Source organism: Tinamus guttatus, unplaced genomic scaffold (genome assembly GCF_059628265.1).
Source record: "Tinamus guttatus ecotype Peru unplaced genomic scaffold, ASM5962826v1 Tinamus_guttatus_pri_ptg000138l, whole genome shotgun sequence".
NCBI lineage: Eukaryota > Metazoa > Chordata > Aves > Tinamiformes > Tinamidae > Tinamus > Tinamus guttatus.
In genome coordinates this window covers 3373744-3391354 of record NW_028288672.1, presented here as the reverse complement: position 1 = coordinate 3391354, position 17611 = coordinate 3373744, and the positions used below count along the sequence as shown (strand labels likewise).

The 17611-nt window shown below is 43.7% G+C and overlaps 1 protein-coding gene across 1 annotated transcript in view; it reads left to right on the top strand.

Annotated features, from left to right (window-relative positions):
* PLXNB2 (plexin B2) overlaps nt 1-17611 on the top strand; it is a 111098-nt gene that overhangs the window by 17346 nt on the left and 76141 nt on the right. The window contains exon 2 of the mRNA XM_010227980.2: nt 16476-17586. Coding sequence (XP_010226282.2) covers nt 16476-17586 — 1111 coding nt within the window. The remainder of the gene's footprint in view (nt 1-16475; nt 17587-17611) is intronic.

Sequence of the window (17611 nt, the reverse complement as noted above, 5' to 3'; positions counted from 1 at the left end):
CCATTTATATTTTGCCATTTATATATATTTTCTTCTCTCCAGCATAGGCTAAAAATAGCCTTAAACATTTGTGCTCAGCTCCAGAAAAGGGAACGACGTAAAAAAAGAGGAAGCTCGTTACAAGTTGGCTAATGTGGCAGTTAGAAATAAACCCGAGAAATGCATCCAAGGTGAGACAAGCTTCTGGAAGCACAGGGTCAGCGTGCACCAACTGCTCAGGCCAAAAATGTAAGAAGGAGGAGGAGGAGCTGAAGTGTAGGGAAGGAATTTAAGTAGAAAGAAGGAAGTATCATTCAGAAACCTAGTGTCATATCCAAACAGAGAAAAACGGGAGAGATTTTTCCCTTTGGTAAGCTGAAGATTGAAGTCAATTAGGCAGTCTGAAGAAAGGGGTTTGGAGAGTAACTTACTCAAGTAAGCAAAGCTTATACTCAGCCTTCCTCAAGTCTGCCAGCAGGGAAAAGCTCAGTGCAGCTCCTTGGAAAGGAGCAGGCAGAGAGGACAAGGCCGTTCCAGAGCTGGCAGCGTCTCGCTGCATCCCGCTCCCTCTGGGACCCTCGTTGTGACGGTCCTTGGGGTGGCATCGAGGGGCCGAGGGCTGGGCTCTGAGCTGGGAATGGCTGTGCTTATCCAGGAGAAAGGGATGAGGGGTTAATTATGCAAAAAGGAAATGTCTTTGACTATCCAATTCCACACAGAAGGGCTGAGGTTTTTCCCCTGCCTCTGCTGTCGGCGCACTGCTGTGAAGGCTGTACCCATGCAGAACTGCAATGCTTCACACTATTGCCATGGACCAGTTAGGAGGGGAATTACTTCTAAGTTCTGTCTCCATAGATTTCACCTCCTCCTCTGTCTTCCTTTTTTTTTAAAAAAAAAAAAAAAAAAAGACAAAGAAGTCAGTGATATGGGAAAGCAGTTTAAGTCCTTCCTTAAAGAACAAACTTTGGCAATTCCCCCAAACTAAAGCAGCACACAGTCCCGATTTCTCTATTCTTGGTTAAAACAAAATAAATAGGATTCAGTTAAGATATAGGGGATTAGGGGAAGAAAGAAAAAAAAAGAAAGCGAGTAGCAAGCCATTTATTTCCAGGCCTCCTTTTGAGAGAAGCCAGCCTGCCCAAACCGTCCCGGCTCAGGGAGCGTGTCCTGCTCGGGCGTCCCACGGCCAAGGGGACACTGCAGGGCCACCCTCCTGAGAGCTGCCCGGCCTTAAACTCTGCTAAACAACATAAAGCTTTTCTTTTTTCCCAAGAACGGTGCTCCTTCCTCAGGGAGCTGGCCAGGTGCCAGCCCTAATCATCACCTTCTGCCTGTTTAAATTGCTCCATGCACTTAATTGGAGGAGGTCGTATGTCAGGAGATGTTCTTGGGTAGGGTTGCCCATGCTGGGACAATAGCTCGTGTGTCACCCTCCTCACAGAGGGCTGGGTGAAGCGATTCCTGTGTGCAGATCATAGTGATTTTGTGCAAATCGCTCGGAAGCTCGCAAAGGGCTCCATAAATCAAGCAGCAGACGCAGCTAAGTTTAAACAAAGTGTTATTAATAAAAGTGCTGATCCCTGTCAGGCTAAGGAGGCCACTGCAGGCCTCATATATGGTTATTAGCCTAGTGCTTCGGAGCGCGTAAAGCAGAGGCCTGGCTGGCACCAGGAATGAGGAAGTTTCTCTGGATGCACCTCCCGTTTATGCCGGTCTGTGCTGAGACCCGGAACGGGGCTGCCGGGGAAGGGGACTCGACCACTGACCCCTCTAGACAAGGGGGCTGCTCCTTCCAAATCAATAGGTTGTTTTTGCTGTCACGCTGCTACTTGCAGGCTGCAGTAAGCAATAAAATACTAAATTTGTGTGTGAAGACGCCCGGTTCTTAGAGCAGCATCAGCAGCACTTGCTGTGCAGGAGACTTAGGGATGCAACCTGCTCCGTCGTGGTTAGAGCATGAGCTTTGAGGTGGCTGCCACGAGGAGATCTAAGGCCATCTGAGATGTTGTGTTGTGTTTTCCACAGTTATTAGACTTATTCTCAGGATTCGACCTAGGCTGGAAAGATATTAAAAAGATGCGACAAGGTAGGGAACTTTTTCAAATAAGCAAAGAGCGTTCCTGCCGAGCAGAGCCGTTCTTGACGGGGGAGATGTTTGTTTAAGCACCTAATTGGCCTGGTGCATTTTTTCCAGATGCACTCGGATCAGGCCGTGGTCTGTGAAATCAGCAGCTGCATCTTTTAGCCTCAACGTTAGCCTTGGATTTTTTTTTATTATTATTATTTTTTGGACTGGAGATAGGGGATCTCTTCTCCTGTGGCCGTCGCAGTGAGTGTTCCTTGCATAATGGTGAGGCTGCAAGGTGACCTTGCTTTGCTCTTTGCATTATAACCTCCTCAGTCTGGATGCTTGCAGTGCTTTAATATTAAACCACCGACTCTCTTGCTGAAGGCGCTGTGCAGTGGGAGCGTGCATACTTTAAATCCATTGCTAGAGAGAGACTTCATTAAAGTCTGGAGTATTTGAATCCCACGAGCATTGCTGTCTTTAGCATCAGGGATCAATTATTTCAGTGCAATAACAAAAGCACCAAAGATAGGCAATTCTTATCACTATTCCATTTCACAGGCAATTTTTCAAGAGCTGTATTTTCTGGGTTGTTGTATTGTGGGTTTTTTTTGTCCCAGAGGATGGTCAGTTCCTCAAGACACTTAGAGAGTGAATTATTTCTTCTCATCGTGTGCTCATATCATTCCGTTCTGCAGATCTTGGTGCACAATTAATGCTTTTCTTTTTCAAAGATGTGTCTGCATCCACAAGTTCGATTAATATAACCGAACGTCTGATTATATCAGTGTAATTGGGTAGGCCAATTTGACATGAGTAAAGCTATGTCTACATAAATATTTATACTGAGCCTAACCAAATCTAAATTTTAAATGTCGACTTCAAAATAACTTAAAAAAAAGACAGATGAATATAGGCTAAGTTAAAATCTAACCAAGTGTGATCATATAGCTGTGTGCTTTTTCAACTGCTGGTTATCAGCATAGGCAAGCTGGGGCTAAAACCTGTTTTTCAGTTTTTCAGTACAGGCAGTTTCTTCTTTCATTAAAATCAATGGTTCTCTTCTGAAGTGTTTCTGCAGGATGAAACTGTATAAGAATTTACTGATATTCTGCTGGTAAGAAGTGCTTTCAAACATCCATAAGCAGACAAAGTAGCGTGACTTTTAAGTTCCTGGGCATGTCCTAGGAAATATGGACTAATCTATTACATCATTATAGTTTCCCTACTGCAGAGCTGTAGTTCTTCTTCTTAATGTAGCTAGGAAATGCTTTTGCTTACCAATAAACAAGTAGCGAGACACATTTCTGTTTGAAATAATGTGAATCTTTTTTGTCTGGAAGTTTACCCATACCTGTAAGGAAAGCTTAGTAGGGTGGCTATGGTTTTTTAAAAATATATATATATATAAAATATAAAAATAAATATAAATATGTTTATTGTTATATATTTATAAATTTTATTTATAAAAATAAAAATATTTAAAATAATAATTCCTTTTTTTTGCATTTACATTTTTACTTTTCTTTTAACAGTTCATGCCTACTTTCCTCTCATCATATGAACAGGAAATTTGAGCATCCCACCAGCTTTTCTCATGTCATCATTTGAGTTTTAAAGAAAGTTATTGAGGAAAAAATGTGCTCAGATGTACATGTACATCTCCCACTGTTTTCTGGGGGGTGGTCTGTATTTATTTGATGGTAAATTGTGCTAACAAACCATTTGCAGAGCGTCACAGGATACGCAAGTCCCTTGCATCTCAGGATGAAGCCTCCTCTGATGTGACTGCACAGCTCACAGCAGAGACCAGCTGAAAATTTATCTCTTGTTGATAGCTCGGCTGTACTGAGGTTCCAGCCCCCACTGGTGAAGGTGGGATTTCTGGCCTCCTGAGCTGGTTTCCAGACTTGTTCTGCAAGGGAAAACTCTTCCACAGAAGAGGTTCCAATGCTTCAGAACCTCGCATGTCGTTGGCAGGTTGTAACCTCATTTTTGTAATAAACCTCTGTGGTCATCTTATTGTCACAAGCTTGAGGAATAGACATATTTAAAGCTTGGAGATGCCACGTTTCTGATGGTAGCCAGAAGTGCCCAAGCTCTTAGCATCTAAACACACACAGAAACTTCCTGCGAAGGGCAGGACCCGGCACTGGGATGTCCCCGCGGTGTCACGGCTGCGGGGAGCAGGTACCCCCGTCCCGCGCGTGCAGCGGGGACAGAACAGGCAGACGTCTCTGCGCTAGGATGTGACTCATAACACTTCAGCAAGCACCGTACATTGTCACTAATTGGATGCTATTACTACCTGATGCGTCGGTCATTGCTCCTAATTAATTAAGGGCCAGGAAGGTGCTTAGTACTTTACAAGATGCAGATGAAGACAAATGTCTGCTCTGGAAATTAAAATGTAGCAGTCCGGGGGTTTTATACAGAACCAGATCAAGTATAAAAGTGTGATATCTGGACAGACATTCCTGGGAGAAATTAGGGAAATTAGATCTGCTTAAAGCTGATAAAATGTGATAGAAGTGTTCAAAGTCATTCACAAAAATGTTTTCAGGCAGAAGGATTAGCAAGCAGCCTATCTTTACAAGGATTAGGGAGAATATTTTACAGGGCAAGCTGGACCGTAAATTGGTTACTTTTTATTTGAGTCTACACAAGGACTTGTCTCATCGGATACACAGCATGTACAAAACCTCCCATTCCTTGGCTATTACAATAATATTTCTTTGTGTACCACATGTAAAATCAGGAGTGTTTCTGAGACAATTGCGACCTACGCAGTTTTCATTACTTGAAAGTAAAACTATCCAGATATGTGCTTCAGAATTAAACACCTTGCTTAGCAAGGGAATGCAGATTCTCTTTGCAATGATGTCATGCTTTGAGGCAGAGTCCCTATTACACATACACACCAGCACTATAAACTTTGTGTCTTAATGTAGTCCAATACATTTTCAGCTTATTTGCTTTCAAACACTTCAGAAATGTGTTTATGCGTGGTGATCATGTTATAAGAATTTTCTTGATATATATTCTCTATTAGAATGTGCATAGGCCGTGGTTCAAATTAGAGTTTATCTACTGTACAAAATTTCTGAATATATGGAGCAGCCACTGTAAATTCAAATTAGAGACATATATACCAAAGTACCCTACATACAAAGCAAACATTGTAAACTATACTTGGATTAGACCTTTTAACCACATCAGTGGGTGCCATAAAAGAAACATTTAGCCTAAGAGCTGAGGAGATGCATGACAAAAGCTGCCCAGCAGAAATCTTTGAAGGTTGCCTGAATAATTAGGCATGTGGGATGAAACTAGTCAAGCAAGTAGGAGGATTTTCATTGCTCTCTATTTGTCGCTGATAATGTAGCAGACCCTCACTGCCTGCACTAAATCGTGTGTCCAGAAATGCTTACCAGCCAGAAAAAAATAAAAATAATCATTCCCAACAGCTGTTGAACAGCCGCTCGAGGTGGCCTCTTCATCCTGGGATAAAGGCGCAGAAGAAGCTGCCCTGTTGCAGCTGGTGCTCAGATGTGTCCTGCCCCAGCAGCGGCTAAAGCACCTGGGAGCCGCTGGCCCCGGCACGCTGGGAGGCTCCGCACCGTGAGCCTGCCCGTCGTGTGTTTTCCATCACGGAGCCTTAGGAGCATTTCCTGAAGCCAAAGATTAAAAAGGCCTTATGCAGCCAGCCGCCTGAAAATGCCTAATTGGACCGTGGGTAGCCCTGCTCGTCGTTAGGGTATACAGGGAGTCTAGAGTTACCAACTCCTACGAAGGGTTGACTCTGGGGTGTTTGGAAAACGAAACCAGATGTTTGTTTACAGCATGAGGAGCTTTCATTTTTTATTTCTTTTTATCTTTTGCTTTAAAGACACATTTCTGAGTCGGTCGGTTGTTGGGGTCAGGAAGCGCTTTAAATCTGAGAATGCTTCATCTCCAGGATCAGAAAGCAGATGAATATGCCCCCCAAACCTCGGGTTGCTGGTGGTAGGAGTGGAAGGGTTGGTTGGTTTGTCTGTTGCTTTTTACGTCTATCTGCCTAAAAATCCCATTTGGTTTTCTTTAAGGACGAGTTGTTGTTCTTGAGTGCCTTTGAAGAGAGTGTCTGACAGGAGAAAGTGGTAAATCTGGAACTAATAAATATGGGAACAAATTTTGAGATTTAGGCCTGTGGGGGGAGTTTCAGGGGATAGAGGGAAAGACCATACATATGCACGCACTTACCAGAGAGCAGCTTTCCCAGGTCAAAACCGCACCCTGCACAGTGCCCTGTGCACAGTTTATGCATCACCTAAATCCTGTGTGAGCCCTGAACGTAGAGCGTAAACAGTTGTTGGACCGAGCATAGGGAGCTTTTGGTGGGGATGAATTCGGGGCGGTAGAAAATGCACCGAGCCCATCTGGGCAGAGGGTGGAAATCCTGCAGCAACATGCTGTGAAACAGAGATGGATGGTCAGTCTTAACCGCTTAATAAGCAGCCAGAAATGCTCTGCTGGGACACAGGCCCTTGGAGGCTGGTTGCTGGTTTTACCACCGTGGGGGCTGAGCCCATCTGGTTTTACCACCGTGGGGGCTGAGCCCAGGTGCGTCAGAGCTGCTGCAGTGAATCTGCGGTTTGGTGTTGAGGGCGGCTTGTACTGTTAAAAGAAGGACCTCTGTTTTGGAGGAGTTAGGCAGGAATCAACGTGAAATGGATGGTAATATATTTTCATCGTACATTGTGCCATGCTACTTTTAAAGATAAAGTGCTCCTGGAGATGGAATCATGTCGGACAATTCTGAAGTAGGAAAACACATTTTATGACTGTGTTATGCATCCATAAAGAGAGGATTTTATAATGGCATTGCCGACAGGCCATTAAATAGATCAGTACAGGTAGGTGCTGCTGTCAGATGTGAGCAAGTTGCTGGTTAACTGGCTTTGTAATTTTGGAGTGAAATGCAATGCATAGAAACACGGAGCAAGCATGCCCAGTTTCAGTGCAGGCAGGTTGGATGTGCAAGAGGCTGTGATATCATTAGGACAAAGCACATTCATTTATTCCATCCTCCCATGTTTGGAAAAAGCAAAAGGTAAATACAAGTCAAAATGCTGCAATTCTGTCTTGCCTTCTTTTGCCTGTGGCAGTTGAAAGTCACAATGGAAAAATGAATGAATGCAATCAAATGCAACTCAGTAATGCACAGCTCGGTATTTATTGGTATCTCTGCTGCTTAACACTTTGTACTGTGCATGATATTTATTTTAGTGCGTCTGAAAGAAAAGAGGTATTTTCAAGCCAGGTAAGAGTCAAGATAGAAAATCAGTGAGAAAGTCAGTGAATGTATCCGAGTTTCGTAATGAGGTCTGGAAATCACCTGAGGTTGTTGGCCTTTTATTTTCCCCCCTTTTTTTCCATCTACCTCCTGCTTTCTCATCAGAGCCTTTCCACAAGAGCACTCAAGCTGGAGCAGTAGCAACTGTAGGAGAGGAAAACTTGGATGTTGTGCCTGAAAGGAGAAGGAGAAGGAGAAGGTGGGGGAAGGAGGAGCTGTGAGAAGAGGTGAAAAGATCTGCAAGGAAGGAAAAGTCAAATGGATTTTTAGAAAGTGTTATGGACATTAATTTTACGGCTGGAGCTAAAAAAAAGCTTTAATCTCCGAGTAAACAACATGAGCGACACCACTGTGGCCATGCAAATGGTCCAAATGAAAGTTTGAAGAATCTGAAGAAAGGCAAGCCAGACAAAACCTCGCAATTCATCCCCAGCAGCCACGGCAGAAGCCAGGAAAATTCCCCATCCCTTAGCTATGCACTCCTTGGCTCCAGCCAGGCACTAAACTTTCCATTTCAGGAACTTTCCCCGTGCTCCTGCGCCGCTCGTGCGCTCTGTGCGGCCCGCGCGCAGCTCGCACACAGGCCCCGGCCACCACAGCTCCTGCGGCCTGCGCCCAGAGCCGCCCCCCTCGCCACATTCCCTCAGGAATTGTTGGAACAGCCAGATAGGGGCATTAAAATGAAGGAAGCGCCCACGGCTGAGCCGCGGGTGGCCTCGTGCGGCCCGACCGCCCCCAGACCCCGCGTGGTTAATGGCGACTTGCGGGAGGGGAGCGGGTCTGTGGGAGAGGGAGCCAGAGGAGCTGGTGTGCGTTTCCTCATGGCCGTGCTCAGATGCCCTCACACTGGCGGAAGAAAGGCCCCCTCCTTTCTCGTTTCTCCCGGGGAAGTCCGAAACCAGTCCTTGAAGATGACCTTAGCACTGGAAACAAGCAGTTCCTTGTTGCAGCGTGGAGCTGGTGACACAGAGTCCTTTTACTGTCAGCATAAATGCATTTTTTTTTTTCATGGGCTGCAATAGCCTCATTAGCACAGGGAAGGCCTGTGAGTTAACGCTGTCCTGACGCTCTGTTCTTTCCTCCCCGTGCCCTGGGCTCTCTAGCATTTGCTGCTGGCAACCCATTTTCTTGAGTTGCAGAAGGGGTAAAATCGGCCGGTCCTTGCCCAGTGGCGCCATGGCTGGGACGTCCCCACCGCTCTGGTGCTCTGGGACATGCAGGCCCTGCACGGGCAGCAGACTGGTGTGCAGATGGGTAAAGGGCCAGAATCTGGCCCGTAAGGCAGTTTTGGGCTCAGTGCTCAACAATGTTTGAATATATATATATATATTATTGGGAGACCTTGTGTTTTCGCCAAAATCAAGGAATGTCCTGGCTCAGATTCCTGTCAGGGCAGCTGCCTGCCGGGAAGCACATCACTTGGCTGCTTCCCTTGCAGGTCGGCTACATCCTTGCAGGACCAAGAAAGCAGCATAAAAGCAGTCCCATTTCTACTGAATATCTGAGGAGATGACAAAAAAAAAAATACGAGAAGGGTGAAATAGACACCCAAATTGAAATGAGTATGGTGCCCAAAGGCCAGTTTCTGTAGGGGATGTATAGGCCTGCTGGTGTTTTCTCTTTTTTGGGGGGTGCTGATGAGTGTATATATGGGCCTGGAATTAGATATACACAGTGTTCTTATTTGAGATGATAATACAAACATTTATCTGAATAATAAAAATCACAATAATAAAATTGTGGGTTTGGAGAGCCTTTTGACATAAGCTACTCCATATCTCAGAGTATTTTACACCCAGGAGATGTTAATATCCAAGCCTATGGAATAAGGTCTTTTCACAGTAGCAATTTTTATTGATTGTTCTTAAGCTAGTTGCCACGATGAACTCTGAAATCACTTGCTTTTACAGAAGTCTTATTTCAATTCCTGTGAGCTCAAAAAAAAAAAAAAAAAAGAAAATCTTGGACTGTAGCAGAATCCATCATAGGAGAGATTTTAGAAATCAAAACACTGGCTGATCTGGCTGCAATAATCCAGGGGATTCATTAGAGTTCAGTTTTGTGCAGCATAGCTCTCCTTCAGAGAGTTCACATAAATCTACCAAATGCGGCTTTTTTTGGTGTACCTGCTGATGTTGCAGAGACAGCACATTATTGCAAATTCTTGAGTTGAACAGCAAAATATTTAAGCATGCATTTTCTGAGTCTCATTAACTGCTGCTAATGCTCTTTTGAATGAGTCCTAGTTGAAAAATTGAGACTCACCCCCCTTCTCCTCCTCCTTCTTTCTTTTGGTCTGAATTTGCATCTGATCTGAATATTAAAGATTTTGTCATTTAGGCGTATTTCTATGGAAGATTTTCATTCAGACTACTAATAGTATATTAATTTAGCTTGAAGCTAATGGCATAATTACTGATGTGAACTCTGAATTTGCTAGCAATTTGACTCCTTTAAACTTTTCACTCAGCCCTGCCAATTTTTCACTGAGTCTGAGAGTCCTTTGTGGGGAGATCCTGGGACCCTTGTGGATTCAGGATCTGTGATGGAAAGCAGTTGTGCTGCACAGCTGTTAGCTAAAGCTTCAGCTGCGAAGCCTTGAGAAATCTTTTTCATTTGGGGACCAGGAAGCGTTTTTGAAGTGAGGGTCTGATCAGGTCACTGAACTGTTTGTATACAGGAATGCAATTTGCCATAATTCCCATGGATGAAATTCCATGATTGATTCCCGTCCCCACGACACCTTCCTTGAAGCCTGTGAGGTGTGAGGAAGGTGGCAGGTTTGGTGGTCTCTGGTACCATGACTGGTGGTACCAACTCTCAGACTCATCTGATGATGATGGTGCATGGATGACCCTGGAAGCGCAGGTCCAGAAAAGTCCTTAAAGCTCTCCCTGAGCAGCTGTGTTTATGCCACATTGCTTCATCCTGGATGAACCTTCAGTCTCCCATCCTGTGTGATGTCCCACAGTGTCCCTTCAGTCAGTGCTCTGTGTCAGGAAAGGAGATTCATGAGCTCTTTTTGCAAGAGCCAGTGCTGATACCTCAGGTCTTGTGAAGGAGTGAGGTTCTTCAGAGATGGGACCATCTCTCTCCCCTCCCCTGTACCCATGGCACAGGAACCACTCATTTTCTGTAACCTCAGTTGATGGTTCTGGACTTTGCCCGTTTGCTTTATCCAGGGAATACATCTGCAGAATGGGTGAGAGGGCAGAGTTCAGCATTTCCTTTGCAAATCTGTGATTTGCAATGCTCCTTATAAAGAAAAGATCCACCATCTCTATCAGTATTACTGTTAAAAAAGACTAAAGCTTGTATTGTTTATGTTTACTCATTTAAAATTTAAGAAATATATTTGAGATTTACCTTGTCTGGCAAACTGCTGTCTTCCACCTCAGGAATATAATCCGTATGATAATTATTTGTCCCTTTTCTTGCCAGATGTGATGATTTGTCCCATACCAAGATACCTTATATCTTAGCAAATTGTGTTTTGAGGAACAGTGGATAAGAAAGAAAAGGAATCCTTTTATGTTTGAGCACTAAAGGGTATCACATCTTTTGAAGAAATGGATATCGTCTTTTTGTTTTCCGCAAAGTGACCTCCCAAAGAAGGAACAGCCTGACAGGAAACCATCACGACCAGAGGGATAGTCACCCCTCGCAGCGGTCACTATTCTGGTTCTTTCTACAAAGAAATATTTGGATCTATGCCATAGTCTACAAAAGATGTTGTTCTTCTCCTTCCAAAGGCTTTCCGGGATGTTGCCTCACTCTTAGGAAATGTCTGTGAACCCTGTGGAGTTTCTTTCTAGGTGATTCCTTCTCTGAAGCAGTGAACTGCATCTGTGGTGGGTTTTAGGGAACAGGAACAAGAGTGGTGGTGGGAGGAGGCAGGAACTGCTCCCACATCCCTACAGGTCTCCCAGAAATGAGCAACTTGGAAATGCCAACCAAATCCTATCCAACACAGGTCCTGCAATTTCTGTTACGAATTGTTTTAGCTTAGAAATGAAAGCTGAATTATTTTTAACATGTAGAAAACCTATCTGAAGCTAAAATGTAAGCTACTCTAAGGGAGGGAGAAGAGAATTTATTTTCTTTTAATTCTCTTTTCCAAAAATCTATAGGCCATTTGGAGTAGCTCCTTTGGATTTTTATCTTTTTGTGTTGCAAAATCTAGGAGCTTTTCCTCGTGGTTAGGGGAAAGTTTGCAGTGGGAGCCGCGGTTCTCCTCACCGCTTGCTCTAAAAGCATGTCATATCACATCAGTTCTGCAAACGGATCTGTTTGTTTGCAGCAGTGTTTGTTACCTCATGTAGTCTAGACAAAGTTTCCTTACTTGAAATCCTGTGTTTAGAGACGGGGTTTAATTCAATATAGTGTGGGTTAGCTCTCTGCAGAAACCCCCAGAAGGTAAACAGGCGGAATTATTCCTGCACTAGAAAATCCTTCCCGGGCAGCATTTTTGGGGATATCACTTGCTTTAGCCCTCAGTTCTTTAGATCTCAGCAAAATTGCTTATGCTTTGATGTCAGCTGAAATTAATGTAAGAAAGCAAGTTACATAGAGCTAAAGTTTGGTTTAAGGAGAAAACAGGTAACTGGTGATGGCTGAAAAGTTGACGGTTCATGCATGCAGGTGCAACAGAGGACCAGGTAGCAGAGGAGAAGAGCTGCAGACATATCCATAGAAATGTCTGTAACGAATTTTTGAGTGTATTTGCAAGAGGAATATGAAGTCGATTTGAAGCTTGCTTTGTGCTAGTGGATTACAGATGCTCTTTATTTTCTGCCTTTTTTTTGAAGAGTTAACTGTTACTTAAGGTTCCTGGTCTTGTCTGAGGAAAAAAAAGAAAAGCCTATATGTACTTACATTTAAATTGATCTGCTTAGAAATAGGCATTAGCTGTGTCATTTCAGTGCAGTGTCACTTCATAACAGTTTCCGCTGTGTGAAAATATTCTCCTGGGCACCCCGCACTTCCTGCACACAACTTGCAGAGTTTCATATTCCTCGGAAGCCACAAGAAGTTGCTTTGTTGCAGTTAATTTCTTTTAAAGCACTTGGCTGCGAATCCCTGTCCTCATCACCAAGTGACACTGTCACCTGCCAAGTCTGGGAGTGACTGGAGAGCTGCTCTATGTTACCCATACTGTTTGTTTGTTTTTTTTTTTTAATTAACAACGTGCACATTTTTATAATAAAGTTCTCCTGCTTTGGGAATGTGTTTGTTATTACTACCATCCTTGTAAGGTATTCACAGAAATGGCTTTCAGCTCTGTATGAAACGGAAGAGTCAGAGGAGCTTTTGTAAGAAGAAGAGCATGTGTTTGACGATGGGGAAAGTGATGGGGAAGGCAGAGGTGGAGAAGGGAGAGATCCAAGGGTTTGCTCCAAAGGCAGGGGTTATGCAGCTCAGCTGATCTTGATGGGAGAGTGAAAATGGTGATGTTAATAATATAGGGGGGCAGGACAAGAAGCAGGATAGAGACAGGACTTGTGAAAAGAATGATAATGTGATAATCAACTGCTCTACTTGGGCTCCCTCTCTCCAAATGATGATGCTTAAAGGTAAATGCAGGGGGTCAGTACATGAGCTCTCAGGACCAGGGCTTGCCCTTAGGTAAAGCCCACAGGCCCGTGCACAGTTACAGGGTTGATCCACTGGAAATACATTTGCTGTGCTGGACATGGGGGGTTCCCCTCTGCAGCTCCAGCCTGCCTTTCTGGCTGCTTTTTCCTGTCTTTGACTTGCACATTTAAAAGAGAAGCTTTTTGCAGCAGGAAGATGTTCCTCAAAACGTTTCCACAACACCAAACTCACGAAGGCGCCTGTGCTAAGATGCAGCCTGTAGGACCTCGCACAGGCAGCCGGCCAGAGCAGGAGTTTTCCAGCTTTCCTGAGCTGAGAGCAGAGGGGAAGGAGCTGTGCCTGCAGTGCATCTCATGTCACTTGGGTTTGCTTTCCCTTTTGTTAAACCTGGTCTTCTGAAGTTGCGCGGGGATTTAGTTGTGGACCTTTTCTGTAGTTTTGGTTGCTTTGATGATAGGAAAAAATGAAATCAGTAGATACGAAGAAGGAGGAACTGTTTCCATGCCTGGAAGTCTGGAATACTCTGAATGTGTTCATCATGAAATGAGGATGGCCCAGAGTAAATACTAAAAAAAAAAAAAAAGAAAGAAAGAAAAGAAAAGAAAAAACAAGAATAACAAGAATAAAAAGAAACACAGAATTAATGGCGAATGCATGTAGTTCTGAATATTTTAAATACAACTTTTCTTTCTTATGCCTTTCAGGAGTTGTCTGGCCTGTTTCGCAAGAGACATTTTACTCTGGTAACTATTTTTTAATGGCATGTGAATGTCTTGGCCTTAATGATCTTCGTGACAAAGATTAAACTCTCATTAGTTTGTTGCTCGTATTCATTTTTTAGTCCCAAATGAAACTGGGATTGTCGTCTTCGAGGGGGGTCCATGCATGGTTAGTAACAGACGGGCCTCCCTCAAATTTTAATTCTCAAGTACACAAGGAAGCAAATAGCAGGGAGGAAGTGCTGCCCACTTGATACAGAGATTACCTGCTTCGCTTGTAAGAATCTGTTTTAGAGCTGCAAAATGCATTAATCTTCTTTAAACACTGGCTCTGGCATGGTCCAGCAAGACTATTCCTCCTTCCCATAGGACAAATCCATGTGTATTGGAAGTTCAGCTCCTGTGTCATCAAGCTGCATGCCACAAAGGGACAAAAGGATGCAGAGAGCAGAGATTTAAATTAATGAATACTGTTAAACAATTCATTTCTAATATCTGTCTTACAATTCATTAATGCATCTTAAAGAGAAACATTTTGTCCCTGATTTTTCTTTGTTCCACTGAAAGAAGCAGATGTGGAGGTGAACTGCTTGCAGAATTTAAGGTACAAGAGATTGTTTTCCCTCATTTGAGGCATAGTTTATAAGCAGAGCTATTTATGGCTTTTTGATTGGGATCTGAGAGGGCAACAATCTGTATGGGTGTTTTTTTACATTGTGGGAAGAACATAAACAAATGAATCTGAATTTTTCTGCATTTGGTCCTTGGACAGTAGATGGGAGTGTGATACTTCTGCAGTGCTCTTTCCTAAGAGTTGTATGTCAAGCTGTGTTTTCATCTCTTTGCAAATAACCCTAAGAAGCTGTATTTGAAACGAGATGACACGCATTATGATATGCCATTTAGCCACTGAGGTGTAAGCTGGAATCAAAGCTTGTTTGGAAAATTGAGGTCCTTGGGAGCAGTAAGGAAAGAATGATTTCTAACAAATAACGTAAGAATTCCTACAAGCTCCGTGGAGTGAGTGTAAGGTTACTGCAGAGAGGCCTCACACTTCATTTTTCTCAAGGTATGTGCTGAAGTCAGTATACAGCAGAAATAGGGTGTAATTCTCAGGCATTTCCTGGCCACTCTGTCGTATGAGGTCAGCCTATCATTAGAAATCAGGTTTATGTCCTCTGTAATGTGCTGTCTTTTCCTTGACCTCATTTTACAGTTAACTACGTCAATTGACTTCTTACAATAAGAGTTTTAGCAAGCTAAAATTGAAGATAGCTCTTTATTTGGTCTTCACTATTATTTTTGAGTTGCGTTTAGTGGATCTGGGCTTGTTTTAGGAGTCAGAGTTGCTCTTCCTTGGGAAAGGCTCTTCCCACTGTTGCGCCTTCCCTCGGTGCACAGAGGAGCCCAGCCAGCGAGGTGGGAGGCAGGATTTGTCCTGCTGGGTCCTGGGGCTGCTCCTGGGAGTTCTGCACCCGCAGCGGCGCCTCCCTCCCCGCTCCAAGCCCTCTGCAGCAGCCTGGTTCTTGTCATTCCAGTTTTGTTGTCCAGGATAAATGATGATTCAGGCAATTCCCTTTCACCACAGTTTATTGCCACTGCCCAAACAGAAGCTTTGGCTGGCACAGGAGCATGTTTTTTGTTGTTATTTTTTATTGTTATTATTTTTCCTTTATCTTTTCAGTTCCTTGTTTTGACATTTTATGCTGTTTTCATCCTCCTACAAGACTTTCCCCTGTTAAATTGGTTTGTTAGAGTGTCTTTTGCCTTTTCTGGGTTTTTATTTTTCCCCCTCTATTCACACCTGTTCTTTTCAGATTTCACTTGAGATTCCTTATAACTTCACAGATTCCTTCCAAAGCTGACTATGAGATCTGACATGACTAAGTTTCGAAATGACAATACTGTGGATCATATTTATTTCTCAGTGTTTCCTGCAAATGCTGAAATGTGGTTCTTGGCTTTCCAAACGCTTCCTCCAAACGTGATTTATGCCTTACCCCCAATGCCCAGATGTCCAAGCCTTCCTCTGTTTTCTACTCTCCAAACTTGCCACTTGCAGGTCTGAAAACAGTGTGCCCAGGAAGCTGGTTCAGACTTGTCCGCTCACTTAACTCCTGCAGTTAAAATTAGGCTCCTCCTTACAGGTTTCAGAAGGTGTTGGGTTAAATGCAAGCAGCCAAGTGGTCTTCTTTGGAAGCAGAAAGTCTGAAAAAGCAGGTTACAGAATCTTAAGCCCACAAAACTCTTTAAGTGATGTTCTTAAAACAGATTTAAAACTGCGTAAGTGAATTGAAGTGTGTGACTGTGATGCCTACTAGCAGTCAAAGGACATGTTGCCTACGAGGGCTTTTTTCCTTTGCCTGTAAAGTCCTGCAAATTGCCACAAGGAATTTCATGTAACTGCCATCCCTCTGCTAAGGGAGAGCCATCGGAGACACAGGGAATATTTTTACAATCTCTGCAGCAAACTAGTCACAAAACAGGAATCTCCCAGAGGAAGCTCCATGGCTCCTCGCCGCTCGGCCCCATTGCAGAGGGGAATATGAGCTCTGGTTATCTAAGGATGAATTAGGCACATGACCTGGTTTCATCCTTCCCCAGCATACTAAATTGCTGGACAATTAACAGGGTTTGAGACTTCATGGTGTCTACATATGCACATGAATATATCGGTGTCTGAAAACACTAAAAATAATTCAACCTTCATGCTGCTGAATTTAATATAAAATTTGATTTTAAGTATGCTTTATGTTTTCATTTTCTTTTCCCCTTCTAGGTATTACACAGAAATGGCTTTATGGACCTGGACACTGAGCATTTTGAGCTGTTTTTGTTTCACCTTATCCAAAAATGAGGAACTGAAATATTTTCAGAGTGCCACAGAACTGAATCACCTCTCGGTGGATAATGACACTGGGAGTATCTATTTGGGAGCAGTGAATGCTCTGTACCACCTCACAGAAAACATGGAGGTGCTTGAATTTGTAGAAACTGGTCCCAAAAAGGATAACAAAAAGTGCACTCCTCCAATAGATGAAAATCAGTGCAAAGAAGCAGTAATGACTGACAACTACAACAAACTGCTGTTGCTGAACAAGGCGGATAACAAAATTGTGGTGTGTGGAAGCCTTTTTAAGGGAATCTGTGCCATCAGAAACCTAACAAACATTACGACAGTCGTGCATTATGTGGACAGTAGTGGAGAGAAGTCCTTCGTAGCAAGCAACGATGAGAATGTGTGGACTGTTGGGCTCATCACTTCCTTGAACAACGACCGGGTCTTGTTTGTTGGGAAAGGGAATGGGCCAAATGATAATGGGATAATAATCAGCACTCGGCAGCTCTACGAAAGTGATGGGAAAGACATTTTTGAAATGTACACAGACTCGGCAGCCGTCAAGTCAGCGTATCACTCCTCAAGCACGCAGCAGTTTGTGGCCGTCTTTGAGTACAAAAACTACGTTTACTTTATCTTTAACCAGCAAGAGAAGCAGCCCGTCAATAACCGCACGCTCATCGCCCGGCTGTGCAAGGACGATGCCCATTACTACTCCTACTTTGAGATGGACCTGGGGTGCAAAGATGAGGATGGGGCTTATGATCACTGTCATTCTGCTTATGTCACTGCGCCAGGAGAAGAGCTGGCCAGGAGCATGGCTCGGCAGGGGCAAGCTGCGGATGCTGTGTTGGATGACCAAGTGCTCCTTGCGCTCTACAGCAAAGTGAACAAGGATACCGGCTCCCTGAAGTCGGCCATGTGCATGTTTTCCTTGAGGCAAATCAATGAGAAGATGGAAAAGAACCGGAACGATTGCTACACTAACCAGAATACCAGCTCATTTTACAAACTCTTTGCAGTAGAAAACCCATGCGGATTAAAGGGACTGGTAATATCAGCCTCAGTTTTAGAAT